Here is a 13585-nt window from a genome sequence, read left to right as displayed (position 1 = left end):
CAGTGACACATGGCAGCAGCTATTTGCTATGAATTAATCAGCTCCTGGATGGAGTAGGAAGGGAGGAAAATACTGGTATCTTGCAACATCCACGAGACAAATGCTTAAAACACAAGTGACAAATGCAGACCAAGAACAGCATCATCCCTGTTTTCTAAAAGCAGGCACAAAGAGCCTTTTGTCCAGCTCCTATCTGGAATGAGATGGATGAGGTACAGGTGAAACAATCATGAACACACCTTTGCAAACACCTAACTTTCAAAATTGATTTGACTTTAAAAACTCCTAAGGTTAAATTAAAGCATGACAATATTTATGCTAGTTAAAGGTAAAGACTTGTTATATAAACAGAATTAGCCTGCACTAACCTATACGGTAACACTTCTGTGCTGTAATCAATCAAATGACAATAACAACAACAACAACAAAGCTTTTTAATTTCCACAGCCAAGGATCTTTTCCCTGCCTAGTCAAAGACATAACAACTGCAGTAGGCAGACATTAAAAATATAACTGATGGCTGCACAATTGCCCATTAGTATGCAGAAAAATGAAGTTACAAACCTAGCACTGATCAGAATGCATCTGTGCTGCAGAGAGACACACAAGCTTCTTGGTGCCCACAAAGGCCTTGTATGTGAAAACTCTGTCATGCTGTTGAGATCTCTGGCTCTCAAAATTTAAACTAGGTCTTCAGTGCTTTTTTGGTTTGTTTTATGTTTTTTTTCCTTTTCACCCTTTAGGTGAAGAACCTTTTCCTGATATCCAAAGTAAATTACCCATGTCACAGCTTCATGTTGCTCCCTTGGGTCTTCACAGTAAAGAGATCAGTAAGATCATACCTGTCCCTCTGCTTCCCTCCATAAGTAAGCTGTAGATCATTAAGAGATCTCCCCTCTCAGACTCAACTTCTCCAGGCTGAACAAACCAAGTAGTCTCAGCTTCTCCTCCTGTGGCTTCCCCTCTAGACCCTAAATGTACCTGAAAAATCATACTTTCATCATTTTCTTTATTCTACTGCAACAGAAGTTAAAGTGCTACAATCACCAGTGTGAGTCCACTATCCAGTGTTACTGAAATCTAAGGATGTGCTTTAAAACATTAGTTTATACACACAGTCTGTGTAGGAAGAAGTCACTGTTTCCAGAAGTTAGTTTTAGTGTCTGCATTTGGCTTCACATTCAAGAACAGAAGTGGGAGATTTTGTCCCTAGAAGTGCCCACTGTGCAACGTCCCAATTATTTCATGGCAGCTTGGATGGCAGATCCTGGCTGAGTCTTTCTAGATGGTCAATGCATGAGAAGTGCCTGTGTAGAGGTTGTTTTAAATTCAAGCTGCCAGACTGACTTCATGTGTTTCTTGAGGGTCTGTGCATCATGCTGCAACTGAGCTCCTGAACAATGGAGTTCAAGTAGAAAACTGGAATTCAGGCACCCATGGCAAAAAATGTGCTAGGGATAATCTTATTACTTATGCTGCAAGACCATGACATGAAGCAGGACCAGCACTTGAAACTGAAAAGAATGGCAGATTTCAGATTTGTTGTTTTCAATCAAAATTAAAATTGTTAAAATGAGTCCACATAAAAATCAGAAAAATACACAAACTACAGTTCATGCTTGAGTTTACTATAAAAATTAGCTCTTTTCATTAATGCCATTATTTTAATTTCAGTTGTACTTTGACAATCATGGTATGAAACTAAACAGTGTTTTGGTACAAGCCACCTTTTTGCTGGTATCCAGGGTACAATATACCTTCTCTAACTGCCAGTGTTACAAGCTATCAATACTTTTTTTCTGGGCAGAAATCTCTCTAAATAAAGCTCTGCCTGAAGCCTTAATATAGGAATAAAAAACTGAAGTCTAACAATCTCACAACCAGTACCCTTCAGAATAAATGCCATGCATTATACAATTATAAACAATTTTTTTTTCCTCTCTCCTTTCACTCCTTCAAAAGCAGCTGAGTGAAGTTCTGACCATAGTGGTGATGAGCAAGAAGGCCCTGAAAAATGTCATGGGCCAAAGCCACAAGGATTTCACCAGACAGTACATAAATATTTTATGTTACTGCTACAAAAGCTATCTGGAATAATGGCTAGCCCAAACCTTAGTCCTCTTGCTTTCCCTTGTGGCTGCAGCTCAATTTTGCAACAGCAAACTGTCTTAACCCCTCTGCCCCACTAAAAAAACAACAATCCCCTCCCCCCCCAAAAAAAAGAAAAAAAAAAGAAAAAAAAGAAAAAAAAAAACAAAACAAAACAAAAAAAAAAAACCACCACCTTAAGAAAGCTGAAGAGCTCAGCTGCTCAGTCTTACTTCTGCAGTTCATGTACGACACTTGCTAAAGCGTACACACACAGACCACAGAAGATCCAGAAACATGAAATTAAGCATATTTTCCCTTAGAAACAAGGGAGACAGTGTTAATCTTAGTGAAATAGGATTCTTGTAGTACTGGCAGAGTTACTGTCAGGATAAATTACCTGCTTCAGCAGGCCTGCCAGGGTGCCAGACTAGCACAAACAACCACCCCCACCCAGCAAAGCATTCCTACACTTAGTTCTTATTTCATCACTTTTCTCCTGCTCCTATTTTTGCATCTGTGCTTTTTTCCCCTCTCCCTTTTGCAGCTGTATTCCAGATAATGGCAGGAATTTGCAGTTTAGCATTAAAGCCAAGATGTAATAAAGGAAGGGGGGTTTTTTTTGGGTGTAACTTGCACAGAGAATCCTTTCTGAATGACATCCAGGAATAAAGCTATCACTGCTGGTATTGCATTTACCCAAAAGATCTGAATGAAAAAAATAGTTTAAAAGTATGTAAATTTTTATCATTCTGGCACATTGAAACAGTTCCATAAGAACAAGTACTTTCAGTTCCCAGCATGTCCAAAAAGGTTAATTCCTATCTTTATTCCATAAAAAATGGAATAATGTTCAACACTGGAACTATGGCACAGACAAAAAATGAAATCCTTACAAAAAAAAAAAAAAAAAAATCAGTACAAGAAAAATGTGCTCTTGAAAACTCACCATATATCTATTTATACACTGATCCTACTACATTAATAAAAACAAACAGTGGCTTTGAAATTATCACCCTACTACGTGTTCTTCTAACTCTGATGGGAACACATGTCGTAAGACACTGTATCAAACTACTAAAATCTCTTTTTTTCTCCAGTAGGCTCTGCAAGACGACACTGCATTTCATTTTTCTGTCCACAGTACTGAAAATAACTTAAAAACAGTGCCCATTTAAACACTATGGAGAACACAGCACTATGCAATGATAATATTATAAAACCAAAGTTCATAACAAAAACTCATTTTTTGTATGATTTAAATACTGTCAAGACATTTAGAAATGCTTCTCTAAGATCCCCTGTAGCATTCAGATACAAACATATAGGGAATATAAACTGAATAATATCAAAATAATGAAGAACATGCTGTACTAATTCTAATACTAGTATTCTATTTTATACTAATTCTTACTAATCCTAGCAATTAAGTTGCACATAATGCAAGTCCTGAAATTACTAGAATGTGAGAAAATAATTCATCCAAATATTTCCACATAATTATGTTTTTGTAAAAGCTGGGATATAAATAGTAAGAAATTATATTTTGGGCCAGTAAATTGCCCTAATAATAAATTGTTGAAGAAGCTGGATAAAGATGCCATAAACACGAGATAATCAGCAAGATGCTTAGGTAGTGAAAAAAAATCAAATACATGAATAAACAAACAGAGTCAAACACTGTATTGTATCAGCAAACAACAGCAAATGGTAGAATATGGCTTATAAAATATACTGATGAAATTTGCACTGTCAATACATCTTAATAAAGACAGACACAACTTAGAGCTTTATCACAAAAGTCAAAAGAAATACAGTAGAAGTTCATATTTCTTAGAAAAATCAGCAAAAGAACAATGCAGTGACAGAATGATGTGAGTTAGGAAAGCTCAGTATCTTAACAACAGCCTAAGAAACCTATTTAAAAATACTTTCTATTGGAAATTATGTAACAAATTTTTGGTATGGATTCACTGTTTAGCAGCAAATCCAATGCAACCATAAATGTAAATAGCAGGAGACAGTGAAACATTTTATGTATATCTGTGAAAAGTGTAGAGTTATGTATTTCAAAAGCACATGTATCTCCCTGAATAATTTACTGTAAAAACATATAAATAATACACAGCTATATACTCACATTTTACCCATAGACACACATATAATCACAATGAAAAAAGGTAATCAGGCCCACCAGAAAGTGAATTACAATGACAATCATGTGCCAACAGGACCTGTGAGAGTGAATCCATTTTGATGTCATTGTCGTACTCATTCAGGGAGCCCAGTGCTCACTAACATCAAGGCAGAGCTCTCCACTGCCTCAATGAACTTTGAAAGAGAGCTTTGCTGAAATAAAAAACTAGACAGCAAAACTTTTGTAAAATCAGCCAAGTATCATAACTCAGTATGATCAGCAATATTTTTATCATGGATTTTCTATGTTCAGCTTGAGTACTCCAAAAAGGCTCATCTCTGTTTCAATATAAAAGTAATCTACACAAAAGGAATACAAAGTTCTTCTTTCTGATGGGGCAAGTCAGGAAAGGTCCTGCTCATGTGGGAGATTTGCTCACTTATTAAGTGATGATTTTGGTTAAATCTTTTAGTTATAAAACATCCAGACCCACTAAACTGTTTCTCTCTACATGAACCCTGCTAATCTTGATTTTGAAAGCAATTTTTGTTCCTTAGCACTGTGCATGAGTGTAGGAGTACAAGTTTAAGACACCAACTAATCCAAAGCTGCATCATAAAGCGCAGAGGCAGAAGACAAAAAGAGGTTGAAGACTGGTGAGAAAAATGCTCATTTTCATAGCAAAAAGATTGACCCAGATGCTGCCCTCTTTTCTCTGTGCTACTACCAGAAGTTTATTAGCAGCAGAGTCTTAGACAGATGAGCACGGTTGGTATGGCTGTACACTGGGAATTTAAGAACTTATTTCACCACTCATCTAATTTTATATCATGGTTTAAATGAAACTTGAAGAGCAATCTTTAGAAGAGATTTTTCCATGGGGTGGCAAGTAATAGGATCTGCTCCCTTATTTCCACAGTGGTAGCTTGTATCTGTGACCAGAGACTTGTTTTGTTCATTTGATAAAGCAAAACAAAAAGTTTAAAAACAAAACCAACCCCAAAATCCCACCATACTGATTTGCCCAGAAGAGACAGGAAAAATAGTGCCACATAAAAGAAATAAAATTCGCAGGGTATTTGTGATCCTTGGCAACTCATTCATTGTATTTATCCTGCTTAAGAAGTGTAAGGATACAGTTTGACAACTTTCTTGGTTGCTTTATGACATGCTGAATTTCTACTGAGGCAACATAGATTATCACTGAACATATACCTGTTCCTGTTTAGATTCACTTCACAGAGATTTGACACAAGAGCTGTTGATTAAAAGAAGAATCTTCCTCTTCAGCTTGCAAATGAGGATATTGCTTTTACCTGACAACTTTTCAATGCTTTTTGTTGACTCCAGGAGAGAAGGCAGAGGAGAGTTTTCAATTAAAATTTGAAAACAAGTCCTAGGCATGAGTAGCTTGGCATGTTACATCCATGAGCTCTTCATTACATGGATGACTATTGTCTATGTAAAGGGAACTCACCATGAACACAAACATGTAAGGAGAAAGAAAGATCAAGAGAGCAGCATTCTGACAAGGCACCAAGTACCAGCTGGATTAAATGCACCTGTCCTATTTCCCACCCAGCTGAGGCTCTGACCAGAGGCAGAGAACAGCTGTATTTGTAATACTAAGATACATAAGGGAATGAAATACAGATTATCAGACATATGCAGTATTTCTTCAGATTCACCACATGCTCATGAAAAATACAAGTGCCTACCAACTGCCCTGGACAATTACACAACCAGGTGTAGGATAAGTCCCCGATGTGCAATTTCTAAATCTTTTTCCAAAAATATGTTTATTTTTCTGTCACTGCAATTCATCATGTAAGCCTTGAAACAAACCACTTCATGAATTCATGTGGAGCCAGACTGCACAAAATCAGCACTAAAATTTTCTGTCAAAACCATAAAATTGTAACAGTCCAACTGCCCTGCAGTGAGCAGAAACGACATCTACTAGATCAGGGTGCTCAGCTGTAAGCATGCTGTATCAGCATTTCTCATATCTTTTCTTTCTTCCACTAGAAAAATAATCAGCACTGTTCTGATAACTGGGCTGTAAAGAAAGAGAATGTAGTGTGCAGAGAAAACATTAAACAAATCTGCAGCACAGAGCTATGCCAGGATCCAGCTACGCTCAAACTGTGAGAATTTCTCCTGTGACTACATTAGCACTTGTTTCAGAAATTCTGGATGATCAAGGCATTAGAGATAATGAAGAGATCAAATTTAAATTATGCAGAATGATCCTTATGGTTACATATGAACACAAATACTGAAATGAGTAACTACATGTACTCCACTGTCTGAGTATTACACTTGCATTTTTAGCTGTTACCTTTTATTCTCCTTGAACATCCATTTACAGCAACAGTTGTACAATACCAGTTTCACTGCTTTATCTAAAGAACCAGTCATTTTTCAGTGCCAGGAAACCCTGAAACTTATCATGAGGCCAAAAATAATCTTAATATATAGGGGGAATAGAGTCCACAGCTTCAGAAGTTGAGAGACTACTTAGATGAGGACAATTCTTTTTGGCTTTAAACTACTGGACCTGAGGGTAATGGCATCAGCTATAAAACTCATAGGAAATGCTCTTTTTAAATTACAAAACAGTTTGATGAGCTGGTATTTTCATAACAATAAATTTGCAGGGAAATAAATTATAATGAAGCTTAAATGCTGTGCACTCATCTTCATCCCACTCCTTTATTAAATTATTTTTTCCTTAAAAAGAACTGGATAACTAGGTAACTTATTAGGAAATTTGTTAGAATTTGCAGTATTACACATTTCTTATTATCAGAAATTCTTCCATCTACCTCCTGTCATTTAATTCAAATTACTTATGAGCTCTGATAACTTAGTACAATCAATTCCGTCTATAGACTCTTGGAGACATTCTGAATTTCTTCTGCTGCTTGCTCATTATTTTGCAATGCACTTTTTGGTACTTGCAGATTTATCACAAAATTCAATTGGTGTGATCAGCTCCACTGGTGGAATTTACCTGACTGACCTGCAGCAACTGATCAAAACCATGGAAGGACTAAATGAGAAAATGGTTTCAGTTTTGCAATAGTTATAATTTTGCAGTGTTCAGTTACAGGTTAATCACAGCCAATTGCACAGAACTGCTGATGTAGCAACATTACATATTAATAGGGTTACTATTTTTAATGCCTCTCTGCAAGGGGCTGCTTGTTGAGGAGGCTGGGGCACAATCTATGCAAATTTATGCTGACCTGGAGCACACTGCCCTGCCATATGAAAATGTTTCACTCAGACCACAGGAGAAATAAGAAAGAACTCATCACTTGATTTCTGAACACATGGAGTAGACACTTCTATCACCACCACCTATACGTGTGGAGAGAACTTGTTTCATGGTCAATCGTGGTTCCAATAAGGCTGCAGCACATAGACACATCATCTACAAAGGTCAAGCCACTAAACCAGTGGCAGAACAAACAGAACAGAAACAGAGAAATTTTCCATTTTCAGTATTAAAAATTAAGGGTATTCATTTCAGACTGATAATGTCAAAGTGTGGCTCAAAAGCATTCTGAATGTAGCCTTGAACAGAACTTTGACGTGAGCATGGGCAATGACAAACTGATAACTGAGATGAACCAATTCAAAAGGTCTTTTTGTTGAGCCAGGATTAGTGTGACTCCCCAGGAGCTCAGAGCTGTGTGCCCTTCCCAACCTGTAACTCACACTGTGAAGGCTTCCTGGACTCCTTTTCTCTTAAGCATCTTTGTACTTCACGACAGATGCCAGCAAATGAACACACTGTCCAGGAGCATCTGTTGTGAAGCCACACAAACTGCAGCAGTGGAGTGTTCTGCCTGTCTTTGCAACCAGCTGGGCATGGGTAGGCCAACATATATTTCCAAGTGAAAAAGCCAATTTAACGTGATAAATTTAAATCCTATTACCAAATCTAGTACATTTTTATTATTAGTTATTTAAATTTATGAGTATATGCAGTGTCAACACACCATGAAATGAAGGAATTACCAATTTCCAGCATGAATTACTTGATAAAAGGGACTGTGTTAGATGCAAAACTGTTGAATAAATCAGCAATGCTACAGTGGTTAATTACAAAGTTACTTAAAGGAAGAAGACCTGCAGTATTTTACAGTGTATTAAATTTGCAATTGGTTCCTAGCGTGGCTAACGCAATATTAGCAAATACAATACATTTCATAGAGGATGGAAAGAAATTCTTAATGTCTCTAAAAAACCCTAGTTTAAGGCCAATTCCATATTGACCAGCAATCAGACTACAAAATATCCAAACAGCAATTAGCTTTCTCTCAGTACTTTCCATCAGTGGATTGCAAGTGCAGTGTAAAAGGGGACTCTATAATTATGCTGATTTTCCTGATGAGGTGAAAGATGCATGGGGAGAAGTAATGCAGCCAGTCATATCTGACAAACTAATTGCAGCCTGAGTGGTATCACTCTGCCCCACTAATCTCAGGGAACCCTAATGGCCAGCCTCACAGCAATTTTGACATAATTTTCCACATTGATCTTTTTGTTCAAGGTTTTTTTTTTCCAAGTGTAATCTAAAGACACTGTATTGGACACATTAACTTTTAATGACAGCCACAGGCAGCCGCAATTTTCCTCAGTAAAATAAATGATTAATTAGTAAAACACAGTATGTAATATATGTCCAAAGTGACTTAGTCCTATTGCTAATTCTAGCAATTAGCTAAAGCTCCATAGGCTGCATGTTGCTTTGCAGAGCTCCGAAAAAAGCATGGGTTGAATAATTTATATTCCAAATTACACAAACATATCTTAATTTTCTAGATTAGCAACCAGTAAGGTCACTTCTGATAGCCCCAAAAAAATACCTAAAAGTAGAATTATGCAGCTGATAAACCATACATTTCATAAAGAATACATGGAAAATATGACTTTATTATTACAAGCCTAAAGATTTTCTTTTTATTAAGGCACTCAGTAAAATTAATCAACAAGCTCAACAACTGAAGTTTGAACAAAACCCCATTATCACTGACTAAATTCATTCCTTCCCAAAACAACTGTATTTTTACATTATGTTCATTTCAGCATAAAGACATTCTCTTGCTAGGCACAAAGCCAAAACCATACAAGTTTTGTTCATATGTCTCTGCCTGAAATGTTGGACCAAAGATTTTAGAAACGGCAAAGCTCTTAAATGTCCCCTCGATTAGCTGGATTTCCACATGGCCAAAGCCAGCTATAACTCAAGTCATAAAAGAGTTAACAGATGGAAATAATTGCATTCTCATCTACAAGAATACAGGAAAGCCAGCATATTGCTTGGTTAAGAGGCGTTATATATTCATTATTGCTGATAGCAGTGAGTGAGAAAGAAGCTACAGTCTAGTTTTCAGAAGCTGATTGGCTAAACACAATCCATCAGTTGCCAGAAATGCTGTAAAACACAGAAACTATAGAACACATCCATTGTTCTGTAGTTTCCTCCCAAAATGGAGGAGAAAAAAAATGACAGAGATTAATTGAAGAAATATTCAGAGCAGAGAGGCCTGTCTCAAGTCAGAAGATAAAGAATCAATTTCTGAGGAGTGGACAAAGCTCCCAATTTCATCCATCCAGCTCCTGTTTTCTTATCTTCTCTCTTTCAAATGAAAGGAGTTATTACTGACAAAAAGGTCAGTACTATAAAGACTAAGAAAAAACCAAAAACCAAACAGTCAAAATAAACTTCCAAGAGCTGGAGAGAAAAGGGAGACCAAGAAATCATGGACAGAATGCAAACAGCTTGCACTGTCTGCTGTAGTGAAGTGGCTTTTATCAAGCTGCCCATGCTGGGTAATGCACTGGTAGTATTTTTTCATGAAATTATACATCTCACACGTCTTGGTTACACAATCTCACAGAAATGGAACATCTATAAGAAAAAATTGCAGATGAGATTGAGAGAGATCTTCCAGAGCACTTGGAACATCACTGAGTTTCCTCAAATGCCAGGGCCCTCCAGACTATCCAGCTTTGTTCTACAAGGTTTCCCAAAACGTTGGGGAACAATCTGCCTTATGAGCCTTACGTGGCCAAAGCCATAAAGAAATATTAGTTGACATTTTCAAGGCTTTTTACTGAAAGTGAAATGGTAATTAGTTCTCTTAATTGAACGATCATTCATTAGCCTTTTACTAAATAACACTCTCAATCTTGAAAGTTACTGCCATGTCTTCAATTTCCCTTTTCAAGATAAGACTAATAACAAGCCTGTAAGTCTGCAGCCCAGTACAGAATACATTGTATGCAGTTTTTTCCATTTAGATTCTTCAATTACAAGCAACTGCAACAAAAAAAAGCATATTTTACTTGCTAGTATTACATTTTGGCAGATCATAATTAAATTATTCCTTAGAAGCAGCGCTCAGTGCTTAAGAAGAAGGATTACATTGAATAACAGGGCTAATATTTTAACTCAATTAGCATGTTATTTTTCAATAAAGAGGTATACACTACTGTAAGTCCTTCTTCTATGGGTAATATCAGCTATAAAACAGAAAAACTGCAACTTTTTTTCTGGTAACCCATGCAATTTTCCCCATGAAGTTTGTATACTTTGTATATTTTTGAAGTGGATGAAAACACGTGACATTATTATTTTTATAAGTATATAAACTTATTTTACACTCTTGCAAGCATAAAATACCTCAATTCTATAAAAGACTTCCAGAAGCTGTTTGACTACATCTAAAAATGCCCGAGCATTCCATGCTAAGGAACGAATTTTTCTTTTATATCTTTTGTCTGTACTGTTCTGAATTTGATTTATAATATTGGTTGGGGCAGAAGTGATTTTTGGATGAAAAAATTACATCTAGTTACAATGGAAGTAAGGGATCTTCTCCATGGAAACTGTCTGCTAAATACGCTCAGATGACTTATTCATCAGATTCTTCAATACAATAGTTCAATTTTATGTGATTATATTTTCCTGTAATCTTTCACTAATAATTTAAAAGTGACATAAATGTATAAATGTCTGAATTTCTTAAGGTAATCAAGTTGTGTCATTCAATATACATTTCTAACATATTTCAAGGTCATGTCCTTGGTTGTTCAAAGGACTGATCAGGTTCTTTCAATTATAGCACATATGGACATCCAAATGTAGGACTAGGAAAAGACCATTTTGATTTCAGAGGACAAGCCAAAAAGCAAACTACAGAGACACACTGTGTTACAGCCAGTTGTGGAGATCAAAAGTATATAGTACAAAGGAACAAATAAGTAAAAGACTGAATGATTAAGATGAAAAAATAAGATCAATGAGTTACATAAGGAAGTATTAGTAATTGAACATGAAATTCCAGTAAGTCAGATGAAACACCTTATGTTCATTTGGTGGAGATAATCTGGTGAATGTTTTTAAAGATGAAAGGAACAACATATTTCCAAAGAGAAAATAATAGTAGGTTTTTACACAAGTTTAGTGGACCTCTGTAAGTTAAAAGTAAAATTTTCAGTCCTTATTACATAAAGTTTCAACAGGATAAATTCGGTTTCCATCTTCAGAAAAAAAAAGTTAAAATTACATTGTCATGTATTGGAATATTGGAACCTTCACCCAGAGATGACGTGGAGACCCATTAAGGTACCAAAAGTTTAAGTAGACAAGGATCTGAGCAACTGAGAATCTGATCATCTGAGTTGCCCTTGCTTTGAGTAAAGAAGGTGGACCTCCAGAGAGCCCTCTGAACATAAATTACTCTGTATTTCTATGAAATATACAGATAACAACAAACGAACAAAAAAAAAAAAAAAATCTTTCTTGTAGATCAAAAAGGTAATGCAAATTGCAATTTGCTAACAATGAAGATGAAAACTCACAGTGTATACCTGAGTAAAGGTTCCACAGATGAAAGTATCCAAAAAGAAATTCAAATTATTTTATTTCTCAGAAATGCTAAAGACTAACAGACACAAAAGAAAATTTTCAAACCAATCCCAGCAGCCCATAGAGGCAGCAGGATATACCAGGACAGGACAAGCCAGCACTCTTGAAATTGTTAGGAATGGCCCAGTGAATGGCCCACAAAATCTGATTTCAGCCATCATTTACAAACTCAAGCTGACAACCTTTTAGTACTGCTACTTAAGAGATCTTTTTTTTTCCTCTGCATCTCTCCTCTAAATGAATTGCATGTGATTTCATGATGGATAACAACTGTAGTACAAAAACTGAAAAGCTCTAAAATACTGGAAGGAAACAATACAATGTATTTTGACCTGAAGAAGTTGGCTCCCCTGTCCCCTTTTAATAAAAGCTCAAAAGCAGCTTTCACACTCTGGACACCAAGATGGCAGGATCACTTAAATTCTGCTAAAGTATAAACTTTCTGACCTTCACCACGTTGAGGCATGACTATTAATACTTCTGCATCAATTCCATGTATTCAAGACATATTAAAAGACATCAAGCCCATAAACTTTTCTGACCCTTTTCTGCTGCTTAGCTCATTAATGCTAAAATACATTAATCTAACAAATAAGTAGGTGATTACCTCTTGAAGAACCCTCTTCATTTTCAGAAGCAATGTCTTTACAGCCGTGCAGTCCTGGAGCATCAACCTGAAGGGCAGAGACTCAATGCCTCCACCTTCTTCCAGACCAGTGAAAGGCCACTCCACAGATGGGCTGCCAGCCAGCTGGCTCACACGAGGGTGCCTGGCTTCTCCTGCCTCCACCTCCTTCAGCTTCAGGGACAGACTCCTTGTGAGAGAAAACACAAAGGTCAACACTAAAATATGAAAAAGAGCTAATAATTTGGGGGGTGGTAATTCCTCTGAGCTTAAAGACACTTACACATTTGCTTTTTGAGCCTGAATGGCCTTTATAACACACATATAGACATATGGTGATAGCAATAAAATACACATTTATAAAAGGACCACATTCTACAGGAATTAAAACCATGTTCTTGCTCACTCCCTAAAAAAGAAAGCCATTTTCTTGAAACAAAATATCCTATGGGCAAAACTCCTACGGGTCTATCTTATTTCAGTTGGGCTTTTCAAAAAAATGAATCTGTCATACACTTTCAGAAGCTAAATCAAATCACAATCTTCCCTGTGCTTTGACTTAGCACTCAGAAAGAAAACTGAAAAAAAACCAAAACCCTCCCTTCTGGGCTGCCCCAGTGACATAAGATGAACCTGCTACTGTATAAAAAAGAAGATGGAATTTAATTAATCTGCACTCATTCTTAGGTTTAGTTACTACTAAAGCTATACAAGAAGAACATGAAACAAAGCAACAGTAAGTTGTGGCTTAGAAGCCATTAAAGACACAAAGATTTTGATAGACTTT

General features: G+C 36.4%; 1 protein-coding gene across 6 annotated transcripts in view; it reads right to left on the bottom strand.

Annotated features, from left to right (window-relative positions):
• Positions 1-13585, bottom strand: part of CCSER1 (coiled-coil serine rich protein 1) — a 592978-nt gene that overhangs the window by 343696 nt on the left and 235697 nt on the right. For all 6 annotated transcript variants that reach the window (XM_056489913.1, XM_056489914.1, XM_056489912.1 and 3 more), the window contains exon 6: positions 12781-12988. In XM_056489913.1, coding sequence (XP_056345888.1) covers positions 12781-12988 — 208 coding nt within the window. The remainder of the gene's footprint in view (positions 1-12780; positions 12989-13585) is intronic.

Source organism: Oenanthe melanoleuca, chromosome 4 (assembly GCF_029582105.1).
Source record: "Oenanthe melanoleuca isolate GR-GAL-2019-014 chromosome 4, OMel1.0, whole genome shotgun sequence".
Lineage (NCBI taxonomy): Eukaryota > Metazoa > Chordata > Aves > Passeriformes > Muscicapidae > Oenanthe > Oenanthe melanoleuca.
The sequence above is the reverse complement of the archived record's forward strand: the minus strand, read 5'-3'. Positions and strand labels throughout refer to the sequence as shown.